Raw genomic sequence first — 19,664 nt, forward strand, 5'->3', positions numbered from 1 at the left:
GGACTGGCGTGGCTGCCTGTGACATTCCGGTACCCCCGGGTGGGTTTTGCCTTTCTCCCAAAGCCGAGCTGAGCTGGGATCAGGCACACATCCCACACCTCAGCCTGCAGGAAACTGCTGCCACCGCATCCCTCCCTGCCGCCTGCGCCTGCTTCACCCGGGACCGAGCTGTGCCACAGCCCGGGCGGAGGATCCCCGTGCAGACGGTCTGGGACGGGCAGGAGCCGTGCCAGCACCGGCAGCCGCAGGCTCTGCACGGTCAGGGTTTGCAGGCACTCGCTCTCCAGCTGCAGAACCGGGGAACTGAGCACTCCTGACCCTTCGGTTTTCCTCACCCATCCTTGCTGTGCCACAGTAAGCACAGGGAGAGCAGCTCCTGGCAACTGGTTTATCTTGCAGCATCCACCCACAGCACAACCCCCAGATTAGAAAGTCTGTCTCTGTTTATCGCTGGGCTCATCTCTACAGAAACCAAACTCTTACTCTGGGGTTGCCCGTTGCTTCTCCAGCAGCGCTCACCCTCAGCAGAGGGTTTCTCAATCGCCACGGAGGCTAAAGTGTCACAGAGGGACTGAAAAACAAGCATTGAATCAGCACCGCGTGGTTTCTGCTGCAATCACCCCATGCTGGAGTGTTTGTTCGTGCCGCGGTTGGCAGGAGGGCGGGTGTTTCCCTGCACCCCAGGGCCCTGCATCCACCTCGGGGCCACGGCGACCCGGCCCGGGCAGGGAACACGGGCAGGGGTCACAGGGAGGGACCAGGGGCAGGGGTCACGGGCAGGGATGGCAGGCGAAGGCTGCGGGCAGGGATCGCGGGCAGGAGCTGCAGGGAGGGGCTGGAGGCAAAGGCTGCGGGCAGGGATTGCGGGCAGGGGTGCGGACAAGAGCTCCAGCAGGGCCTGCGGGCAAGGATCACGGGCAAGGATCACGGGCAAGGATCGCGGGCAGGGATCGCGGGCAAGGATCGCGGGCAGGGATCGCGGGCAGGGCTGCGGGCAGGGATCGCGGGCAGGGCTGCGGGCAGGGATTGCGGGCAGCCCCCGCTCCGCCCCGGCCGTGACGGAGGGCCGGGCCGCGGGCAGCACCGCCCCGGGCTGGGCGGTCTCGGGGCCCGAGCGGAGCCTGCGCTGCCGCCCGGGCCGGGCCGCGCCGCCGCAGCAGCCGCCGGGGCAGCGGGACCGGGGCCGCTCGTGGCCGGGCAGCGGGGCCGGGTTCCCGAGGCGCACGGCGCGACCCGCGGAGCCCCCGGTGGCGGCGGAACCGGCGGAACCGGCGCTGCCCCCCCGGCAGCCCCATGTCGGCGCAGGAGCCGCCGCGGCCGCCGCCCGGCGCCGCCGAGCCCCCGGAGCCGGAGCCCGGCGGGCGCTACGAGGCGGTGCTGCCGCACTGGTTCTGGTGCAAGGTCACGGACACGCGAGAGCGCTGGGTCCCGTTCAGCGCGCAGGACTCGCAGCGGCTGGAGGAGGCGCACGGCGCAGGTAGGGCCGGGGGCCGGGCCGGGGGTCCCGCGGCACCGGCGGCGTCCCGATCCCCCCGCGGTCCCGCAGCCGCCCCTTGCCTTTACCAACCGCGTCCCTTCGCTTTGCATCGCCGTGAGGAACGCACCTGGTGAGGCTGACGGGGGAGCCCCGCGCGTGTGCTTGGGTACCAGGGAAATATTCCCATGATACATCCACGGCTTCCAGCTGGGATGCTAGATTTTCCCTCGAGGAATTTTAAATCGGGACGTTTTTTGGCCATGTGTCCGCTCCCAATAACCGAGCTGTTCGGATGCATCAAACGGTCTGACCCCATTCAGCTGATACTGCTCTAAATTATACATAATCATACTGCCAAGCATCCTCTGGTGAGGCTGGGAGGATGCTAGCAGGACGGCAGGAATTCTGCTGGGAGAGCCCTCCACGCACAGCACGGAGCTGTGCCTGCTACGGGAGCAAGGATTGGAGGTCAGCTCCAAGCCTTGTGCTGGGGCCCTCGTGTGCCAAATGTCACCATCTGTGCCACCTGCTGCTGCCACAGGCAGAGCTCCGATTGCCCAAGGTCGGCTCCCGGCCTCCCCCGCCCAGGAAGTTTGGGATTAGAGGCTGTGCTGCCCGTCCCCAGTGCTGCTGCCTGCCCCAGCCTGGCACGGGGTGCTGTGCCACCGGCCCAGCCCGCAGGCAGACCCAAAAGGCAGTGAAATTCAGAGTTTGAGGTCTGTATTGGGGTCTGTAGAGAGTTCTCTGTTTCAGAGAGGAACAGCTGAGAGACAGGAGACCCTGGTGCACCCCAGTGTTACACAATGCGCTTCCCCACATTTTCACTTTTACCCTCCAGGTGAGGCAGGGAGAGGCCAGAGAAGGACAGTGTAGTGTAATATTTTCATCTCACCTTCTGCCTCTGGGGGAAGCCTGACTTGGAGCGTCTTGCCCTGATACGGCTCTCTGAACTTGGGTACAGAGGACGTTGGCATCTGCTGCCGTGGCTCTGAGCTGCTCCGCTGTGCTGCCCAGGGGATGCTCCAGCCTCAGGGAACTCGCCATTCCAGGCCTCTCAGGATTAACCCCGGCCTCGGTTCCCACAGGGAAGGAGCAGGGTGACGTGGTTGTGCCGACGTCGGGGGGCAGGTACGACGTGCACCTGCGCACGCGGCAGCGCGTGGCCGTGTACTGGGAGGAGGAGGTGTCTGAAGTGCGTCGCTGCACCTGGTTCTACAAGGGGGACAAGGACAACAAGTTCATTCCCTACTCGGAGTCCTTCAGTGAGGAGCTGGAGGTAAACGCACCTTCCCTCTTGGTTTCCATCTCGGCTTCTCCTGGTGTTCCAAACCCCACACAAGGCCACTGGCACCAGTCAGGCCTGAGGACACGAACTCCAGAGAGGCTTTGGCACGGCATTTCTGCGGCTGATTGATGGAACTGTGAGCACGGCCGTGGCCTCCCCTTCCCCTGCCCTCGTCCGGCCTCGGTGCATCCTTCCACAGCACCTTAAGTGCCCGGCGTTCCTTTGGGATGATGCAAATGTAGAAATACATAGACAGGTGTATAAAAATACCCATCTTTGCAATAATCTCTATTCTGATGTACCAAAACCAGTTCTAAGTTCATGGGGAAGTCTGATGCTGCTGCTGTCAAAGCAGGGAGTTCTTAAACACTCTCAGCAGGTGATCCTGGGATGACCCCGCTGCTCCTCCAGCCGATTTCTCTGCTTCTTTTTCGAGGTGTTGATAAGAGATTCTGAAAACTGGGTGGGGAATGTCCCAAGAGGTTGAGCATTGATGGGCGTGCTTCCAGCTGACTCACAGTGGGTGTTCTCCTCTGTAGGAAGCTTACATGATTGCCGTGACCCTGGGTGAGTGGAAGAAGAAGCTGGAGTCCCCCAACAGAGAAGTCATTATCCTGCACAACCCAAAGGTGAGCAGGGCCTGGTGATCTCTGTGGTGACCACTGAGGACGTCCCCTTGGGTCTCTTCGTGCTGTTCCCTTCAAATGGGTTTGTCGCAATGGCATTCCACTCACCTGCCTGTACCAGAGGAGAGGGCAGTGGCAGCTTCTCCTTTCTTTTCCACACCTCGAGCAAAGGGCTCGGCCCAGCGCAGTCTGGTACCAGCCCGTGTCACCCAGCAGCTGCTGTAGCTGTCTCTGCTCCCGGGTCACTGACTGGCTCTTCTTGTTCCCAAGCTGATGGTTCACTACCATCCCGTTGCCAGCTCCGACGACTGGGTCTCCACCCCCACGGAACAAGGTCGGCCCCGGACTGTGAAGAGAGGAGTGGAGAACATCGCTGTCGACATCCCCAGTGGTGAGCTTCCCTCTCCCCTCCGCCCATCCAAACCCCGGGGAGGGTTTTCCAACCTGATCACTCAAAAAGACTGGCAGAAGCTCCCACGATCCTTTAGGTGAAGCGCACATCAAAACATTTTGTGCCAAAAGGATCAAATGGTTTCGGAAACCTCCCCAGCCCCAGCGAGCTGCAGATCCAGGGAAGGGTGGTGAGCTTCCAGCTCCTGTACAGAGACGGAGACAGAGCTGCTGGGAGCTCTGCAGGGCCTGAAATTCCCCCTGAGGTCCCGATGTCTATATTTGTACAGGAGGAGAGTTTCTTTCCCTGCTAGGGACGCGGTGGTTTATCACTTACTTACGTGCTGGTGACCCTCTGGGGCTCTCCCCATCTCTGCAGCCATGTGTCAGCTCTGTCCCCTCCCAGCCAGGCCTCAGGGCTCGTCCCCATGAGGATGTCAGGCAGTTACTCCATTTTCCAGGGGTGCCAGCCATGTATGCAGACTAAGGTGTGTGGGAAGTAGAGAACAAGCCCTGACTCCACCTGGGAGATGCAGCTCCATGGGGCTCGTCAGAGCGGGCTGGGCATGGGGCAGCTGCACCGAGAGCTCCTGATCCTGCAGTTCCCTGCGCTGAACAATCCCCACGGCTGGGCAGGGGTGGACTGCCACAGGGACAAGTCACCACCCCGTCCTCTACTGTCCTGTTGGTCCAGATCCATCCCAGGGCAGGCAGCTGAATTAAGAGAGATGTGAGAAATCCCAGCACCCTGGAGGTGTAAATCCAGGCACTAAGAAGGGCTGAGGTGAGGGTGGGAGGCTCCAGCCCCGCAGTGGTGCCTCCAGCAGGTCTGTTCCCTGCTGGGCACTGTCTCTTCAGCACCCTGAGCTCCCCTGCCCTCCCCTCCGCAGGAGAGCCGCTGCAGATCGACCACCTGGTGTTCGTGGTGCACGGCATCGGCCCCGCCTGCGACATCCGCTTCCGCAGCATCGTGCAGTGCGGTAGGTGCAGAGCTGGGAAAGGGGCTCCAGCCAGGGAAAACCTCATCCTGGGAATGGGAAACGCCGTCACGGTGCCTCAGCCCCTCCTGCTGCACGGCCAAACCTCTGACAGCGCTCACTGACCCACCACGTCCCACCTGCTGAAAAGCTTTAGGCAACTGCTGTTCATCAGTTTTGCTTCACAACAGAGATATTTTTTATAAATTTCTAAAAGTGCCTTATCCTGACTGCCAGACTAAAGCCCAGATGGGGCAGCAAAATCCAGTAAACACACGTGGCAGGACATGGAGCCTCCCCTGATGTGTAGTTAAAGAGTCAGGGACCTGGGGGAGCAGCAGCAGATTAAACACCTCTGGGATTTCCCCATAATGATCTTTCACGGTATAAAGTGGTGGTGTTGCCACAGGGTGCCCCCAGAGCCTGGTGGATCTCCATTGGAGTTCTTCTGTTTTGCAGTGAACGATTTCAGGAACGTGTCCCTCAGCATGCTGCAGGCACACTTCAGGAAGGCCCAGGAGCAGCAGCAGGTTGGCCGGGTGGAGTTCCTGCCTGTGAACTGGCACAGCTCCCTGCACTCCACTGGCGTGGACGTGTAAGTGTCCCACAGCCACTGTCCCCAGGGCACAGGCAGCATCCTGCCCTGCAAACTCCACTTCCTCTGTTGGAAAAGCGAAGGGAAAGCTGTGAGTTTTTAGGGTAGGGGTGAGCAGGACAGACAGGGACCCCCAGAGCACCTCCCCATTCTGCAGCACACGGCAGGCACCTGCTCCGATCAGCATCCTGAGAACAGAGGCCTCAGCCTTTCCCTGCCTGATCCCGGGAGGGAGCGTGGACGTCCACACCTTGCTAAAGGCCTCTGAGAACGGAGCGGTTCCTGCACTGCAGCACTGCTCTGCAGGGCCCCAGCAAGGGCAGAAAGCAGGCCAGGCTCCTGAGGAAGAGAGGACAGGCTCTTTATCCTTGGAATGTAAGAGCACAGGCTGTGCTTTGCCTTCAGTCTGGGCATAAGCTGAGGGTCTGGATTACAACGTACATCCTTGGAGACTGTGTCAATCCTCCTCTGAACTTATACTTTCTTTTATAAACATGGTGGGGGTTCCGTGGCTTCCCCAGCTGCAGCCCCCTGTGCCCTTTCCCCCGCAGTGACCTGGAGCGGATCACGCTGCCCAGCATCAACCGCCTGCGTCACTTCATCAACGACACCATCCTGGACGTGTTCTTCTACAACAGCTCCACCTATTGCCAGACCATCGTGGACACGGTGGCCTCGGAGATGAACCGCCTGCACCAGCTGTTCCTGCAGAGGAACCCGCAGTTCAAGGGCGGGGTGTCCATCGCGGGGCACAGCCTGGGTGAGGGCTCCCGCGGTGCCAGGGGCTCGCTCACAGCACGCTTTGGGTCAGCAGGGACACACACCTTCCACTAGACCAGGTCACTCCAAGCCCTGTCCCAGCTTCCCCGGTGCAGCAGCCACAGCTTCTCTGGGCAACCTGAGCCAGTGCTTCACCACTGAGTAAATAATTTCCTCCTGCCATCTAATGTAGCCTGTCCTCTGTCAGTTTAAACCCATTGTCCCTTGTCCTGTCATTATCTGCTTGTAAAAAAGTCCAGGGTGCAGCTCTTCATCCCAAAAAGAAGGCGGCTCAGGCTCTTCCCCTCCCGATGCTGATACTCTGCCTGGTTTCTAGGGTCACTCATTTTGTTTGATCTCCTGACGAACCAGAAGGCTGATCCCGAGGAGGACGAGCACTGTGCGCAGGTACGGGAGGCCACTGACCCCTCATGGCCGTGGGGGAGAGAACACAACGTGCACAGGAGCAAACTGGTGAGCAGAAAGCCTGATCCCTTCTGTATCTGTTCACAGGGGTCCAGGACAGCCTCAAGCACAAGGGGTATTGAAGAAGTAAAGGAAATCCTGAAGAAGCTGGAGCTGTCCGAGTACTGTGATGTTTTTGAGAAGGAGAAAATGGACAGGCAAGCACTGGTGAGAAGTTCTTCTGTTTACTGGCTCTTCTTTGCTTCTCCTCCCCATCATCCCACCACTGCTCATCTTCTGGTGCTGAGTCACACATGAAACATCTCTGAGGAGGAACACAATCCCATAGAACAGACACCACACCTCTGCTCCTGGACTAACACCAGCCTTGCTTATTTTCCAGTTCTTGTGCACAGAGAAAAACCTTAAAGACATAGGAATTCCCTTAGGGCCAAGAATGAAAATACTCCATTACATCAGCTCCAAGACAGAGATGAAGGTTTGTTTTCTGCATGGCTTGTGCTCATGCCGTCACATCACATCCCATTCCATCCCTCTGACACAAGGACCCCTTTGTGCTGCTGCAGGATCAGAGCTCAGCAGCTCCTGGGCACAGTGAACGCGGAGCCGAGCCAGGGCCCCCGTCCCAGCACGGGGACAGCTCAGGGGATGTCAGGAACTGCCAATACCGGGACGTTGGCTTGGGACAGGTAACGGCCGAGCTCTGGCCGCACCCGCAGAGCCCTGGTACTGCCAGCACAGATCCTCTCGTGAACAAACCCGAACATCCCCCTCTCCCAGGTCTCGGCAAACTACCCGCAGCTGAACTACAAGCCCACCATCTTCTTTGCCTTTGGCTCTCCCATTGGGATGTTTCTCACAGTGCGAGGGGTGAAGCGGATCGACCCGAACTACAGCCTGCCCACCTGCAAAGGCTTCTTCAACATCTACCACCCCGTAGGTATAAGGACCAGAGCCGTCCCGCGTGAGACGCGCGGAGCACGAGCCCTGGCCACCGTGCCCCTCTTGTGTGCAGTACGACCCCGTGGCGTATCGGATCGAGCCCATGATCGTCCCGGACGTGGAGTTCGAGCCGATGCTGCTGCCCCACCACAAGGGCAGGAAAAGGATGCACCTCGGTATGGCAGGGGCAGCCCCCGTCCCCCTGCCCGGGGCTGCTGCCGCAGCCCCCGGCCCCCTGCCCACGCCCCTCCTGCCTTGCAGAGCTGAAGGAAGGGCTGACTCGCATGAGCGTGGACCTGAAGAACAACCTGCTGGGGTCCCTGCGCGTGGCCTGGCAGTCCTTCACCCGCGCCCCGGTGCCGGCCCTGGAGGCGGCGAGCACCGAGGCTGAGCCAGAGGCAGAGGCCGGCACTGAGAAGCAGCCAGGTTGGTGGTGGGGGGCAGGGGGGAGCCAGGGGTGCAGCCTGGGGAGCCTCGCGTGCAGCAGCGTGCCTGGACTCCCACAGCCACCTGTGCCCAGCAGTCGGATCACCTTTGGGCTCTGCAGGCACCTGGCTCTCGCCAAATGCTGTGTCCTTTCCCTGTCAGCACCTGATGAAAGGGTTTCCTGGGGGGGTCTCAGCACACCACAGCATGGTTTAAAAGCCTGTCCCCTCCTCTGGCTGTCCCTTGCACTGCTGTTTCTGGGCTCTCCCCTGTGTGAGCTGCAGTGGGGTGAGGGGAGGGCACGGCCCTGCTGTTGTGTTGTCGTGGCTGCTGGGGCCCTTGGCCCAACCACGCTGCTCCTCCTTCCTCCAGACACAAAGGCAGAGGAGCCCCCAGCAGCAGTGAAGGAAGAGACGCCGCTCATCAACGTGGGGAGGCTGAATGGAGGGAACCGCATTGACTACGTGCTGCAGGAGAAGCCAATAGAGAGCTTCAACGAGTACTTGTTTGCACTCCAGGGGCATCTCTGCTATTGGTAAGTGTCTGTGTAATGCTCAGGGCTTCAAATTTACAGGTGGTAGAAGCAGAATGGCATCAGTTTCAAAGGCAGTGTAGTGAGAAAAGCCTCAGCTGATCAAGGGAACAAGATCTCCTGTCTGCGACACACAGGGACACAGAAGGAGACTTGTGCTTCTCCTTGCCCTGTGCTGCCTGCATTCTGCAGAGCACTGCATCCACCCCCACCGCCACAGCGTCCTGACAGAGTGCAGGGAGACATTCCCTTCTGATTCCCATCTCCTCCTCCTGCAGGGAGTCAGAGGACACCGTTCTGCTGGTTCTGAAGGAGATCTACCAGACACAAGGCATCACACTGGATCAACCTCTACCAGGAAGCCAGTGACCAACCTGTTCTGTTCTGGCTGTAAGTCACCTTTGCCATAACCCCTTCTGCATTTCTAGGACACCTCAGAGGAGATCTGGTTTTGTTTGAGGGAGTATTATCCAATACCTAAGGCAGGGAACTTGTGTCAGCTTTCTTTTTTGGCCTGTCAGACCTTTGGCTTCTTTCCTCTTACCTGACATGAGAGAACCAAGGAGGGTCCAGGAGGCTGGATTCTGGCTGCCTCACTGCAGCTATCCCCGCATTTACTGTTTTAGGTCAAATCCCACTGCGTACTCACCAGGAAAGTCCAGATCTCTTCTCTGCCTTCCTCTCTCCTCTGCTGCCATGTCCTGCATGCTGCTTCCCAAGTACTTGCTGCTGCCTGGAGATAAGGATGGATTTTCCTCCATTTTGGGTAGGGATAGGGGGAAAAACTGTCAAGGGAAAAATACTTCTGCTCAAACACACACAACCCCTGTACAGTGACTCCCTGTGGCAACGTGTACTTTTAACCCTGCACCCTGTGAGTCCCCACACCAGCTCCTCCAGCACTGCAGCAGACAAGCTGTCAGTTCCTCTGAGGTCCTGACCCTGGCTCGGGGAGGACACTCACAGCCCGGGACCTTGAGGAGAAAAAGCCTTAAACACACAGCGTGGAAAGAGCTACAGCCGCCGTGGAGCCGGGGAGATTGCTAACACCCACACCAGCACTGTGGGCCCGGGCAGCAAAGCCCAGAGCCAGCAGGGTCTGGCCAGCAGCCACCCTTGTGTCCCTGCACTGCTGCTGCATGTTTGTGCACCCCTGGGCCCTGCCAGGCAGGGCTGCCCCGTAAAGCGCCTCGTGAGAGCGGCGTGTTGGCAGTGCCAGCCCAGCCCCCTGACCCAGCCCTCGCTGGCACCAAGGAGCCCCCATGACACCGACCAAGGCAGTGCCCAGCTGTACCTGCTCCGAGGAAAGCTTCACCTCCCGCTCCAGGCGGGCAGGGAACAGCAGCTGCTCCTGGCAGTGCCAGGGCAGAGGGAGCCCTCAGTGCCCCGCAGGGACACGGGGCAGCGCTGCCGGGGGACACCGAGGTCTTGCACCCGCCGCGCCCCAGTCCCTGTTTTTAGCTTTAAATGTACAAAACGCAGCCAGCAAGGGTCTGCACACTGCAGCAATGACACCAGCTCTGGTGGCAGCTCAGTCTGCTCCCGCCTTGAAGCTCTTTTCTGAGGGGGCCGGGGCCGGAGAGCCCCTGGGCTGGGGCTCCGCTGCTGTGCGAGGTGTTGCTGTGCAGCCTTTGGAGGAGCCAAACCACTTTCCCTCCTGCTGACTTTTGCCCTGCATGGGGTAAGGAGCCTTTTCCCCCCCCACAGCCTGCTGGTTTGTTTTCCCTCCATTGTCTGTTATTTGCACTATTGGAAGGGTTTTGTTTGCAGCCTCCATCCCCTCCTCCCCTCCCAAGGAACAGAAGCTGTTCTTTACCTGACTGCAGGAACAGCCAAGCTGCTCGGTCAGCACCTGAACCACTGCTGGCTAAGGTCTCATGGGAGCAGGAAAAGAGACAGTCTTAACATGGGACACTAATGATCAGCTTTTTAAGTTATGCACTTTGTTAAAAAAAAAAAAAAAAGGAAGCTAAATAAATTTTAAATGTTATTTAATGTCTTTTCCAGTAAAAGCCAAAATAAATAAGTAGATGACTGTGGTGTGTGCATGTCTGGGGGAGAGGGAAGGGCTGGAAAATTTACATGTGCAGTTTTAGGGGAAAGGGAAGCTATTTCTGTAATTAAAACTGTACTAAAGCTGCAAGGAAAGGGCACCCACCAGAAACCCCTGCAGACACCAGGGGAAATGGCTTATAAAGCAACAACCTGAGCCTTGAAATAAAGTTTTAGTACCACAGCTCATTACAAAAATTAAACTCCTTTATTTGGGAATTAGAAAAGTTCAGAGTTGGCAGATACTGCACTTCATTTCCCAGGAGAAGAGCTGGGCCAGCTCGGCTGGATTGCAGGGAGGTGACCAGTGGTGCTTCCTGGACTGGACACCAGAACTCCCACCAGACTGGGCACACGGGGCGGTCACATTTTCCCAGTTCTTGGTCAGGACCTTCATACCCCAGCTGTCTTCCCACAGGCTGGCATCCCGAGTGCCTCCCTCGCTCCACAGTGGGCGTGAAGAGGGGCTGGCCTACAAAATTGAATTAAATGAAGCAGCACAAGGGCCAGGGCAGGAAACTCACCAGCTCAGCAGGGAACACCTGCCCAGGGGCTCATCCTCAGTGGAGCCACTTCTCCCGAGCAGCCTCCCCCAAGCCTTGGCTGCCCTGGCACCCAGGGAGCAGCAGAACACAGCCCCAGCCCGTCACTATATGTCCATGTGGAAGCTGGGACCCGGAGGCTTCTCCTCATGCGCAGGCAGCGGCTTGGGCTTGGCCAGAGATGGTTTGTGGCACACGGAGTCTGTCAGGGGAGGGTAGTACTGCCTGTAGCACAGGTATGCGAGCACCGAGCCCATGGCTGAGCCAACCAACACATCTGTGGGCAAGACCAGAGCAGAGTTAATGGTCCTGCAGCCTCCCAAGCCTCGTGATCAATTCCTGAGCGGCAGCTTTTCTGCTGGATCCATAACCTGATTTGGCTGTAAACCCAACCTTGGTTTGTATTTCAGAACCACAGAGAAAGGCATCAGTTCTCTGCAGGTGGCACCAAAATTGCCACAGGAGGAATAAAACAAAAAAAACCAACCCCAAGCTGCTCCTGGGGGCTCTGAACACTCCTGTGGCAGCACAGCCCCTGCGCCTGCAGTGCCCTGCTCAGTGCACCAGCAGAGGCTCACCCACCTTCCCAGTGGTGCTTGTAGTCGCAGATGCGGGACACGGCGATGAGGGTGGCCAGGAAGAGGGGGAGGAGGAAGGCACAGAAGCGCAGGGCCCGGCCCCCCCGGCCCGGAACGAAGCTGTGCAGCTTCCCTGCCAGGTAGAAGGCGGAGAAGGCAAGACCAGCGAAGGCAACTGGAAGAGAACAGAGCGATGTTGGTTCAGAACAGCTCCAGGCTTTGCTGCCAGACCCTCACGCTCTGCTGCTGCAGTGGAAGAGCTGTGAGAGGTGTCTGCCACCCCTGTGGGCATCTGAGACTGATGGATCCTAGAAGCTGGTACCTGGTACACATCCCTCCTTTCTGGGGTTACAGCTTTGGACCATATTTCTCATCCCATTGCTTTGCAGAGGGAAACCCGAGTCCCCTGACCATGTCAACAAACGCAGCCAAAGCTGCGGGGTGCAGGAAAGCCAGTGCAAGCTGCCCTCCCCATGGGCCCCAGGGCTGCAGCAGGAAGGGGACACGGAAAGCTCACAGGAAGCGTGTCCGCTGGGGAAGCTCTTCCGGCCCTCCGTCACCCTGCGCGCGTCTCCTGTGCACACCAGCTCGGCGTTGGCTCGCCCGTCCGGGAAGCAGCGGTCAAAGAAGTCGGGCCGTGGCCTGGGACGGGGAAGTGAAGCTCAGGGCACTCCCAGCACCCACGGAGCAGCAGAAGCTGCCTGTGCCAACGTGATCCTTCCCAGCGTGGGCCTGAATGAGCCCGTCCAAGTGACGGCCTGAGACAGCAGCTACCCAGTGTTTTTTTAATTCTAAATTGTCTTTACAGCTAGAAAAAACCACATTCTTCCCAGGCTGAGCATGTCCCAGTTCAGCTCCTGGCACTGATCCGGCCCTGCCTCCCCCGCCCTCCCCCTGGCACAGCTGGGAACCAGCCAGTCCTCACCTGCCCACAACGAGCTTCAGGGCATTCGTGAAAACCCCGTTCAGGGCAAGAGCAAGGCTGGCAGCTGAGAGAGAGCAAAAGGGTCACATCAGCATCGTCGCCACCTGAAAGTGTAGCACATTCAGGCACGGGCAGGGCTCAAGAGCCTTTCTCTGGGACAAGCAGGAGCTCACCAAGGCAGGCTTCCCTCGTGTCCTCGTGGTCTGCGCCCATGAACAGCCTCGCCAGGATGATGAGCAACAAGGGAGACAGAAATGCGATGAACTGCACAAAACAGGGAGAGTTTTAGGTGTCAGTAGGTTTAAGCTCCCTTTCCTTCCCCAAAGCCAAACAGCAATCTGCCCTCTGCAATCACTGCAGTTCCATCAGAACAAGTCCCCCACCAGCTGAACTTGCAGCAGGCCCTGGTCAGCCCAGCATATCCTTTGGTTCTCAGACAGCTCTCCTGGCAGAGTGCTGCTCTGGCTGGTTCCTGGGGGCGACCCCAGGCACAGCACCTCAGCTCTCCCCTCCCTGCAAGCCCCAGCATTAGCACTCTGTCAGCAGCACCCGAGCTCTGTCAGCAAAACCGCAGGAGCTGCTGATTCAGAGCAATCAGTTATCATCATCCCCATCTCAGCCCTGGGGGATTTTCCCCCCCGGACATCCTCACCATGGCTGCCAGGCTCCCATGGACTCTGTTCCCACCTGAACTCCGGTGTCCTGCTTTACACTGCCTGTTCCAAATACTATCCCAAGGTTTTGTCCTTATTGTTCAGTGGCCACCTCTTGTAGAAAATCCCACCTGCCATTTGCCAACTCAAGAGCCACAGCCCCTCACCTCACACCTGTGACAGGGGGAACCAATCCCTCTGACACGCTGCTCTCTCCTGGAAATCCAACACAGAGTTAGTCAAACTCTTCTAACCAAGGCTGGAGCCGCTGGGAAAACATTTGACAATAAAATGACAATAAATCTCTGCTAAAAATAGCTGCCTGCAAGGAAGACATTCCCTGATAGTGAGAGCTGTGCTATCTTCCACGTGCCCCGTAATTTAGACGTGGAATGGATTATGGACAACAGTGCAAAGTCCTCATCAGTTTATGAACTTCAAATCCCAAAGGCAACCCTGGACGGAAAAGACTCAAAACATGACAAAAATCGCTGTGTGTTTGGCCTGGTTGGCACTAGTCTCACAGGGTGGGTAGAAAGGGACTGCTGGGGACCATCAGGGTCCCCAGAGCACATCAGCCAGGATTGTGTCCAGATGGACTAGGAGTGCGTCCGGGTGAGGAGGCTCCCACTGTCTGGGCAGCCTGTGCCACTGCTCAGGCACCCACGCAGGAAAGTTCTTCCTGGAGTTCAGGTGGAAATGCCCATGTTCCAGCTTATGCCTCTCACTGAGCACAGCCCGGCTCCATCCTCAGAGCCCCTCCCTTCAGCTATTTATCCACACGGATACAAAATCCTGCACTTTCTGCAGCGTGCACTAGGAGCTGCAGGTATTGCAGTACAAGCCTTTAGCCAGCAGCTCTGCTCTGAAAGGAGAACTTGCTATTTAAGAATAAATCGAAGTAAACGCAGGAAACACTGGCGCGGGCTGCCCAGAGGAGCCGTGGATGCCTCATTCCCGGAACCGTTCCCTGGCAGATCGTGCAGGGCTTGGTCTGGCAGGAGGAGGGCATCCCCCGTAGCGGCAGGGACAAAACGGTCTTTTAAGGTCCCTTCCCACCCAAACCACTTGAGGAACCCACCGCACTTACGAACATGAGGAGTGTGGGAACACGGTCCACTTCAACGTAGGGGTTTTTGTAGAGCCACATCTCCTCGGGCTGCAGCACGCGCTGGAAGGGCGGCAGGAACTCCATGATCCTGGAAGGAGACAAACAAATGAGCCCCGGGGCGGGCGGGGAGGCGGCGGGCGGGGGTCCCGCACCCACCCGAAGGTGGCGAGGAGCAGCGCCCGCAGCGCGGTCTCGGCCGCCAGCTCCGCTCGCCGCATGGCCACTGCCCGGCCCGGAGCGCCGGGGCGGGGCGAGCGCGGCCCTGCCCGGAGGAGGGACCGCAGCGCGGGGTCCCGCTATCCCCCCGCCCCGCCCCGACACGGAACTGACTCGTCTCGGCGTTGGAACATTCAGAACGATTTATTGAAGTCAACCTCAAGCAAAAAAATTTCAGATCAGTGGAATGTCATTAAAAACCTTTCCAAAGGAATCCTCACGGAAAAGCAAAAGAAAAAAAAAAAAAAAAAAGAAAAAAAAAAAGGAAAAAAAAAAAAAAAGAAAAAAAGAAAGGAAAAAAACCCAAGAAAACAAACCAAAAAAACACCCCCAAAACAAAACCCAACCCCCCCCCATCTGAATTCCAGAGTATTTGTAAAATAAAATTAAAAAAAAGGCAACATCTCAGTAGATAGAATGTACAAAAATTATATGTTCTACCATCACACACAGTCAGTAAGAAGCTAAAATATTACAGGCAAGTCTCGATACGCTCTACCTAGAGGACAGGAGCTATCTATGTACAGGGAACCAGCTTTACAGGCTTCACACTATGCAAGAGGACAGAGGCCAACACAAACCCCCCAAATATTGGATATCTCAAAGTCTATGCGGCAACATCAATTCATGATACAGTAATGCCCCGTGGAATCAGACACTCCTCGGTAGTGTCAGGGCTGCATCTGCGTCCAAAAACTCTTCGATACCGACTTCAGTGAATATCAATGCTTTGCTATTAAAGACTCGAGTGATTTCATTAAAATAACATTTCACAGAATCTACAAAGTTTGTTACAGATAAACAAAGTCTACAGAAATAACGACTCTACAAAGGTCCATCTTACAGAGCACGTGGGGATGGAGGCGGATCCGCGGGGATCTGTGTTGTGCAACATCACTCATGTGGAGACAAACGGGTCGGGGTTCTCAGAGCACCCCGAACGCAAACCCCAGCCCCCGGCTCCAACGGGACAGGATCACCCCGGGGACCGCGGCAACGCCGCTGGCTTGTTGGAAAAGGAAAAGTGACACCAGAAATGAGACACAGATCCAGCTGGAACAGGGAGCGCAGGGGTTCATCCAGTCTGGTTACGAGCCAGAAGCGAGAGAGAACTGCAAGGTGGGGGGGGGTCCCAGGGATCCCACACACTGGGATCTCCAGAGGGGCCCCCGGCAGCCGCCTGCCCCTGGAGCCGGTGGCACAGGGAGTGGTAAATGGCTTTGGCAATTTCGTACGTGTTTTCCCTTTTTTATTCACATTAATCGCAGAAATCTCCTACACAAAGCACAGTTCCAGCTCCCTGCCTCTCACTCTGGAGCAGCGAGACCCCTCCCAGGGGCACACAGACCTGAGCTGCTCACTCAGAAATACAGTATCACAGGGGACACCTTTTCTTTTCCTCCTGTTCTGCCTTTTTTTTCCCTCAGAACAACACTGGGAATACATCCAACGTGTAGGAGTGTATCGTAAGTGCAAATGTTTTTGCTACACAAAGAGAAACGGTGGGGAAAGCTGATGGGAACGGGAAGCAAAGGGACAGCATTGCTCCAAGGTCGCCGTCCCCCACGCAACACCTGGTGAACGCACACCTCCGAGACGAGGCCTCCAAACCCTCCCGTTTGCCACGGATCCACTGTGCAGCGGGAGCGGGAAGGAACTTGGGGGAAGTCAAGGACATTTTCAATGCAGTATACAAAAAATCATGTATAAATAAAAAAGCTGTAAAAGGAACCGCAGAGCTTCAAGTACATTAAACCCTGAATTCAATGAGGCAGAGGTTTCCATGTTAAAGTGACTTCTCCGTACCAGCGTCGGACACCCCCATCCCACCCTCCCCCCTCCCCACCCACATAATTCTGTGAAGTTTCAATATATACAGATTTTTATGTTCATTGATAATTATGTCTAGTAATTGTGTCTTTCCCATTCTATCCTGAAATTAAGATAAAATAAGGGGTATTTTAGAAGAAAGGCCAAAAATCTACATTCCAGCCCTGTTACTCCGTTTGAACTGATTCTCCAACACCACGTGGTGACCAGAGAAGGTGATCTGCCCACCAAATTTCCTTCCTGAGCTGCAAATGCCTTCAACAGTCTATGGACAGGACAAGTCTATACAATAATCTGACAGCTACAACAGCCAATGCTTGCACCATGTGTTCAGGAATGGCAGAACCAGCCTCTGCACCACTGGAATCACAGAATCGTGGAATTCTTGTTTCTAGACTCATCTAGCCATGGGCTGCAGGATGCCTGCACTGTGCCCAGGTGCAGCTGCAGAGGAAAAACTCCAGTAAACCACCATCCCTGTTCCCTGGGCAGGGCAGCTCAGGCACTGCCCAGGTGCCAGAGCTGGAGGCAGGAGGTCACCAGAAGTGTGAGGCCACCCCTAAAATTTAACACTAAAGTAAGGGAAAAACATGCTGGTGTGTTCCCATGGAGGAACAACAATGTGCTGGGACAGCACGCTGCAGTTCTCCACCAAAATCACCAGTTCTGTGGATTTCCCTACGTCTCAGCACGAAATGACCCAACCATCCAAGATTCCTCATTCTGGAGCCCACACAAATTAATTCAGCAGCTGCCTCCCACTCTGCTGAAGCCAATTCATCAGAACAGCTGTGCAATCTCTTCCTTACATAGGAGATGCACTAAGCAACTACATTCTGGTTACTCACTTCACAAAGACATGATTAAAATGTGCATTTTACATCTGAGTCTGGCACTCAGAACAGCCCCTGCAGTCACCAAGATCCTCTGAACTGGCCTTTGCTCATCCAACAGTGTTAAAGCTTTTTGAAAGATTCTCCTTCTCTTCTGTTCAGTTTTGTTCACAAACTGAACAACCTCTCCTGTTTTCCCTTCTGAGTCCAAGCCCAGGCGTTGGCTGCTACGAATCATTTTTGTGTGGAAAAAAGAAGCCTCTCTAAGAAATCTGAACACACAAAGTGAACCAAGACATCGAGTGGCACAGGAGGAGCAGCAGTCTCCATCACAGCATTTGAGAGTTCTAAGCCTTCTGTGCCCAGCCTGTGTCCTGTGCCCTGGCATAGCACTGTGGCACGGCCACGGTGGCCACTGACAGCCTGTGGCTTCTGTCCCGTGCTCCCAAGGTGTCCTGGTGCTGCCACACCACGTCCCTCTGCTCAGCAGGTCACCACGGACACAGAACCAATGGAGCAGGTCGGAGCACTCACACAGCAGCACGATATCAGCAACATATCTGATATATATACAGACACATATATATAAAATATACCAGCTGATATCTGTGACATCAGAATGCTCTGACTTCAGAGAAAATCACTGAACATTATCAAGCCTAATAAATAACATAAAGTGAATACCTCAGGCCCTACAGATGTGCTAGCAAGAGCTGTGTTTGGAATTTCTGAGAAAGTTAAACATCCTCAATAAGAGCTTAAAAAGAGATATTTCTCACACAAAAAGTTAAGAAAAATAAAATCCTTTTTGTAATTTTTTTCTTTAAAAATACCAAAATCCAGCACTGCTTTCCAGCAGGGTTAGTGTTGGACCCTCACTGGAGCATGGCCCACAGCAGGAAGTGCTTTAGGATCCCCAGAGCTGCTGCCCCAGGACTGCCCCAGACACCCCGAGGGAGGTGTGGGCAGGAGCTCTGGGCCGAGTCCACGGCGCAGCAGCTGCTCGGGGACTGTAGTGTATCTATCACTCTACCATTGCACACACACAAAACTCCTCCTGTACATCAGTTTGAGGATGAGAAGGACACCAGGCAGAGGCAAGACAAGTTCTAAATTCCACAGCCCATTTTCTTGCCTCTTTTCTTGCTCTGAGCAGCCTCTGTGCTCCCACAGGTTTGTGTAAGCAGTTTTCCAGAGACAAGGTTCTTAATTCCAAGGCTCAATTCAGCCGGATGCCAGCAACACTGGATTATTTTCAGTACCCATGAGCAAAGGCTGGCAGGAAGTAGCTACTATGAGTACACAAGTTAGAAGTACTTGCTATACCAGGGCAGGGGGGGACACACAGGGCTTGGTGAGCTCGTGGGCTGGGGGAGGAAGAGTCACCAAAACTAGCTCCAGCCTGGGGACACCAGTGCCCTGTGGCTCCTTGCACAAAAAAATGGAGGAATACAGGTTTCTAAAAAGATTCTGGAGCAAGAGCCAACACAAGCCACTTTGAAAGCCTCACTGAAGGAGTCTGTCTCTGATTCACAGGAAATCCAAGACAGAACCCTCTCCTGAGGCATCAGCTGGCTGCTGGGACGTGGCCCCTTACCCAGACACAAAATACCCTGTTCATAGAGGAAGCGCTGAGATGTTCCTCAGCTCCACTAACAATGAAGAATAAAGGTAAAAGATCTCTCTCAACAAAAAAATCTTAACATTCCATTGAAACCAGCACGCATATGGGTCAGGCCCCTCACGTGCCCAAGCCTCCCTGATGCCAAGGGGAGCCCGAGAAGGCAGGACTGAAGAATCACACCCAGAAACTGCCACCAAACCAGGCCAGATGAGGCAGGGGATGAACCCACAGGCAGGACTGACCTCAGCTCTGACTGGGGCTGGGAGCCTCTCCTGCCTGGGAGGGGTTTCCAAAATAGGTGGGATAAAGAAATGACCACTGTGCAGTTAAACTCTGAATTTTTTCATCTGTCTGCAAACACCCAAGACAGCTCTGGAGCAAGGAGCCACCATCGCTTCCCCACTGCCAGACCCTGTGTTACAAGCACTTCCCAGAAGTCACACACCTGATTTCTCACAGGAAAGGCTTGACAATAATATTCATAAGTAAATATGAGAGACAACCTACCTTCTCCAATGCCTTTAACAATAAGTACTGGAACAGAGGCATTTCAGAGCCACCTGGTCTGACACCCACACCTGTCTGTTTGGCATCTCAGTGTTACAGAGGGGAGAGGCTTTGCTCTTTCCATAAACTAGACACAAATGTTACGTTGGCTTCGCTGTTTTGTTTTTAAAGACACGATGACTGATCAAAGCCAGATCTTCAACACCCTTTCAAAATTAAATAAATAAATATGTGGCTATGCTTTGCTTTCTACACTCAAAGAACATTATTTTAAACAGAATATTCTTTTCACTGTCAACAGGTTTACGGTTTTCTTCAAAGGCCAAGACGCTCCTGGTTTCCAACAGTAAGAGCTGCT

The 19,664-nt window shown here is 55.7% G+C and overlaps 2 protein-coding genes across 7 annotated transcripts; one reads left to right on the forward strand and one right to left on the reverse strand.

Annotated features, from left to right (window-relative positions):
* Positions 1-1,293: 1,293 nt before the first annotated feature.
* On the forward strand, positions 1,294-10,470 carry DDHD2 (DDHD domain containing 2). The gene is made up of 17 exons (XM_040087616.1): positions 1,294-1,477; positions 2,563-2,753; positions 3,302-3,391; positions 3,659-3,779; positions 4,669-4,758; positions 5,215-5,350; positions 5,902-6,110; positions 6,447-6,517; positions 6,623-6,742; positions 6,918-7,013; positions 7,102-7,224; positions 7,316-7,471; positions 7,551-7,653; positions 7,739-7,903; positions 8,276-8,438; positions 8,714-8,825; positions 9,062-10,470. Exons 1-16 carry the CDS (start codon positions 1,294-1,296, stop codon positions 8,802-8,804), a joined length of 2,109 nt encoding a protein of 702 aa, XP_039943550.1. The 3' UTR covers positions 8,805-8,825; positions 9,062-10,470.
* PLPP5 (phospholipid phosphatase 5) lies at positions 10,455-19,428 on the reverse strand. Of its 6 annotated transcripts, none has more exons than XM_058423736.1 (7): positions 19,307-19,428; positions 14,267-14,384; positions 12,706-12,796; positions 12,533-12,596; positions 12,125-12,249; positions 11,612-11,782; positions 10,455-10,959 (listed from the first exon to the last, which is right to left on the reverse strand). In XM_058423736.1, exons 2-7 carry the CDS (start codon positions 14,378-14,380, stop codon positions 10,661-10,663), a joined length of 864 nt encoding a protein of 287 aa, XP_058279719.1. In that variant the 5' UTR covers positions 14,381-14,384; positions 19,307-19,428; the 3' UTR covers positions 10,455-10,660. The 6 variants fall into 6 exon arrangements, with proteins under 6 accessions (XP_058279719.1, XP_058279718.1, XP_039943721.1 ...); XM_058423735.1 differs by lacking the exon at positions 19,307-19,428 and adding an exon at positions 14,453-14,534; XM_040087787.2 differs by having other exon boundaries at positions 10,458-10,959; positions 14,276-14,384.
* Between the last annotated feature and the right edge of the window lie 236 nt (positions 19,429-19,664).

The sequence above is a fragment of the Hirundo rustica genome, chromosome 28 (genome assembly GCF_015227805.2).
Source record: "Hirundo rustica isolate bHirRus1 chromosome 28, bHirRus1.pri.v3, whole genome shotgun sequence".
Lineage (NCBI taxonomy): Eukaryota > Metazoa > Chordata > Aves > Passeriformes > Hirundinidae > Hirundo > Hirundo rustica.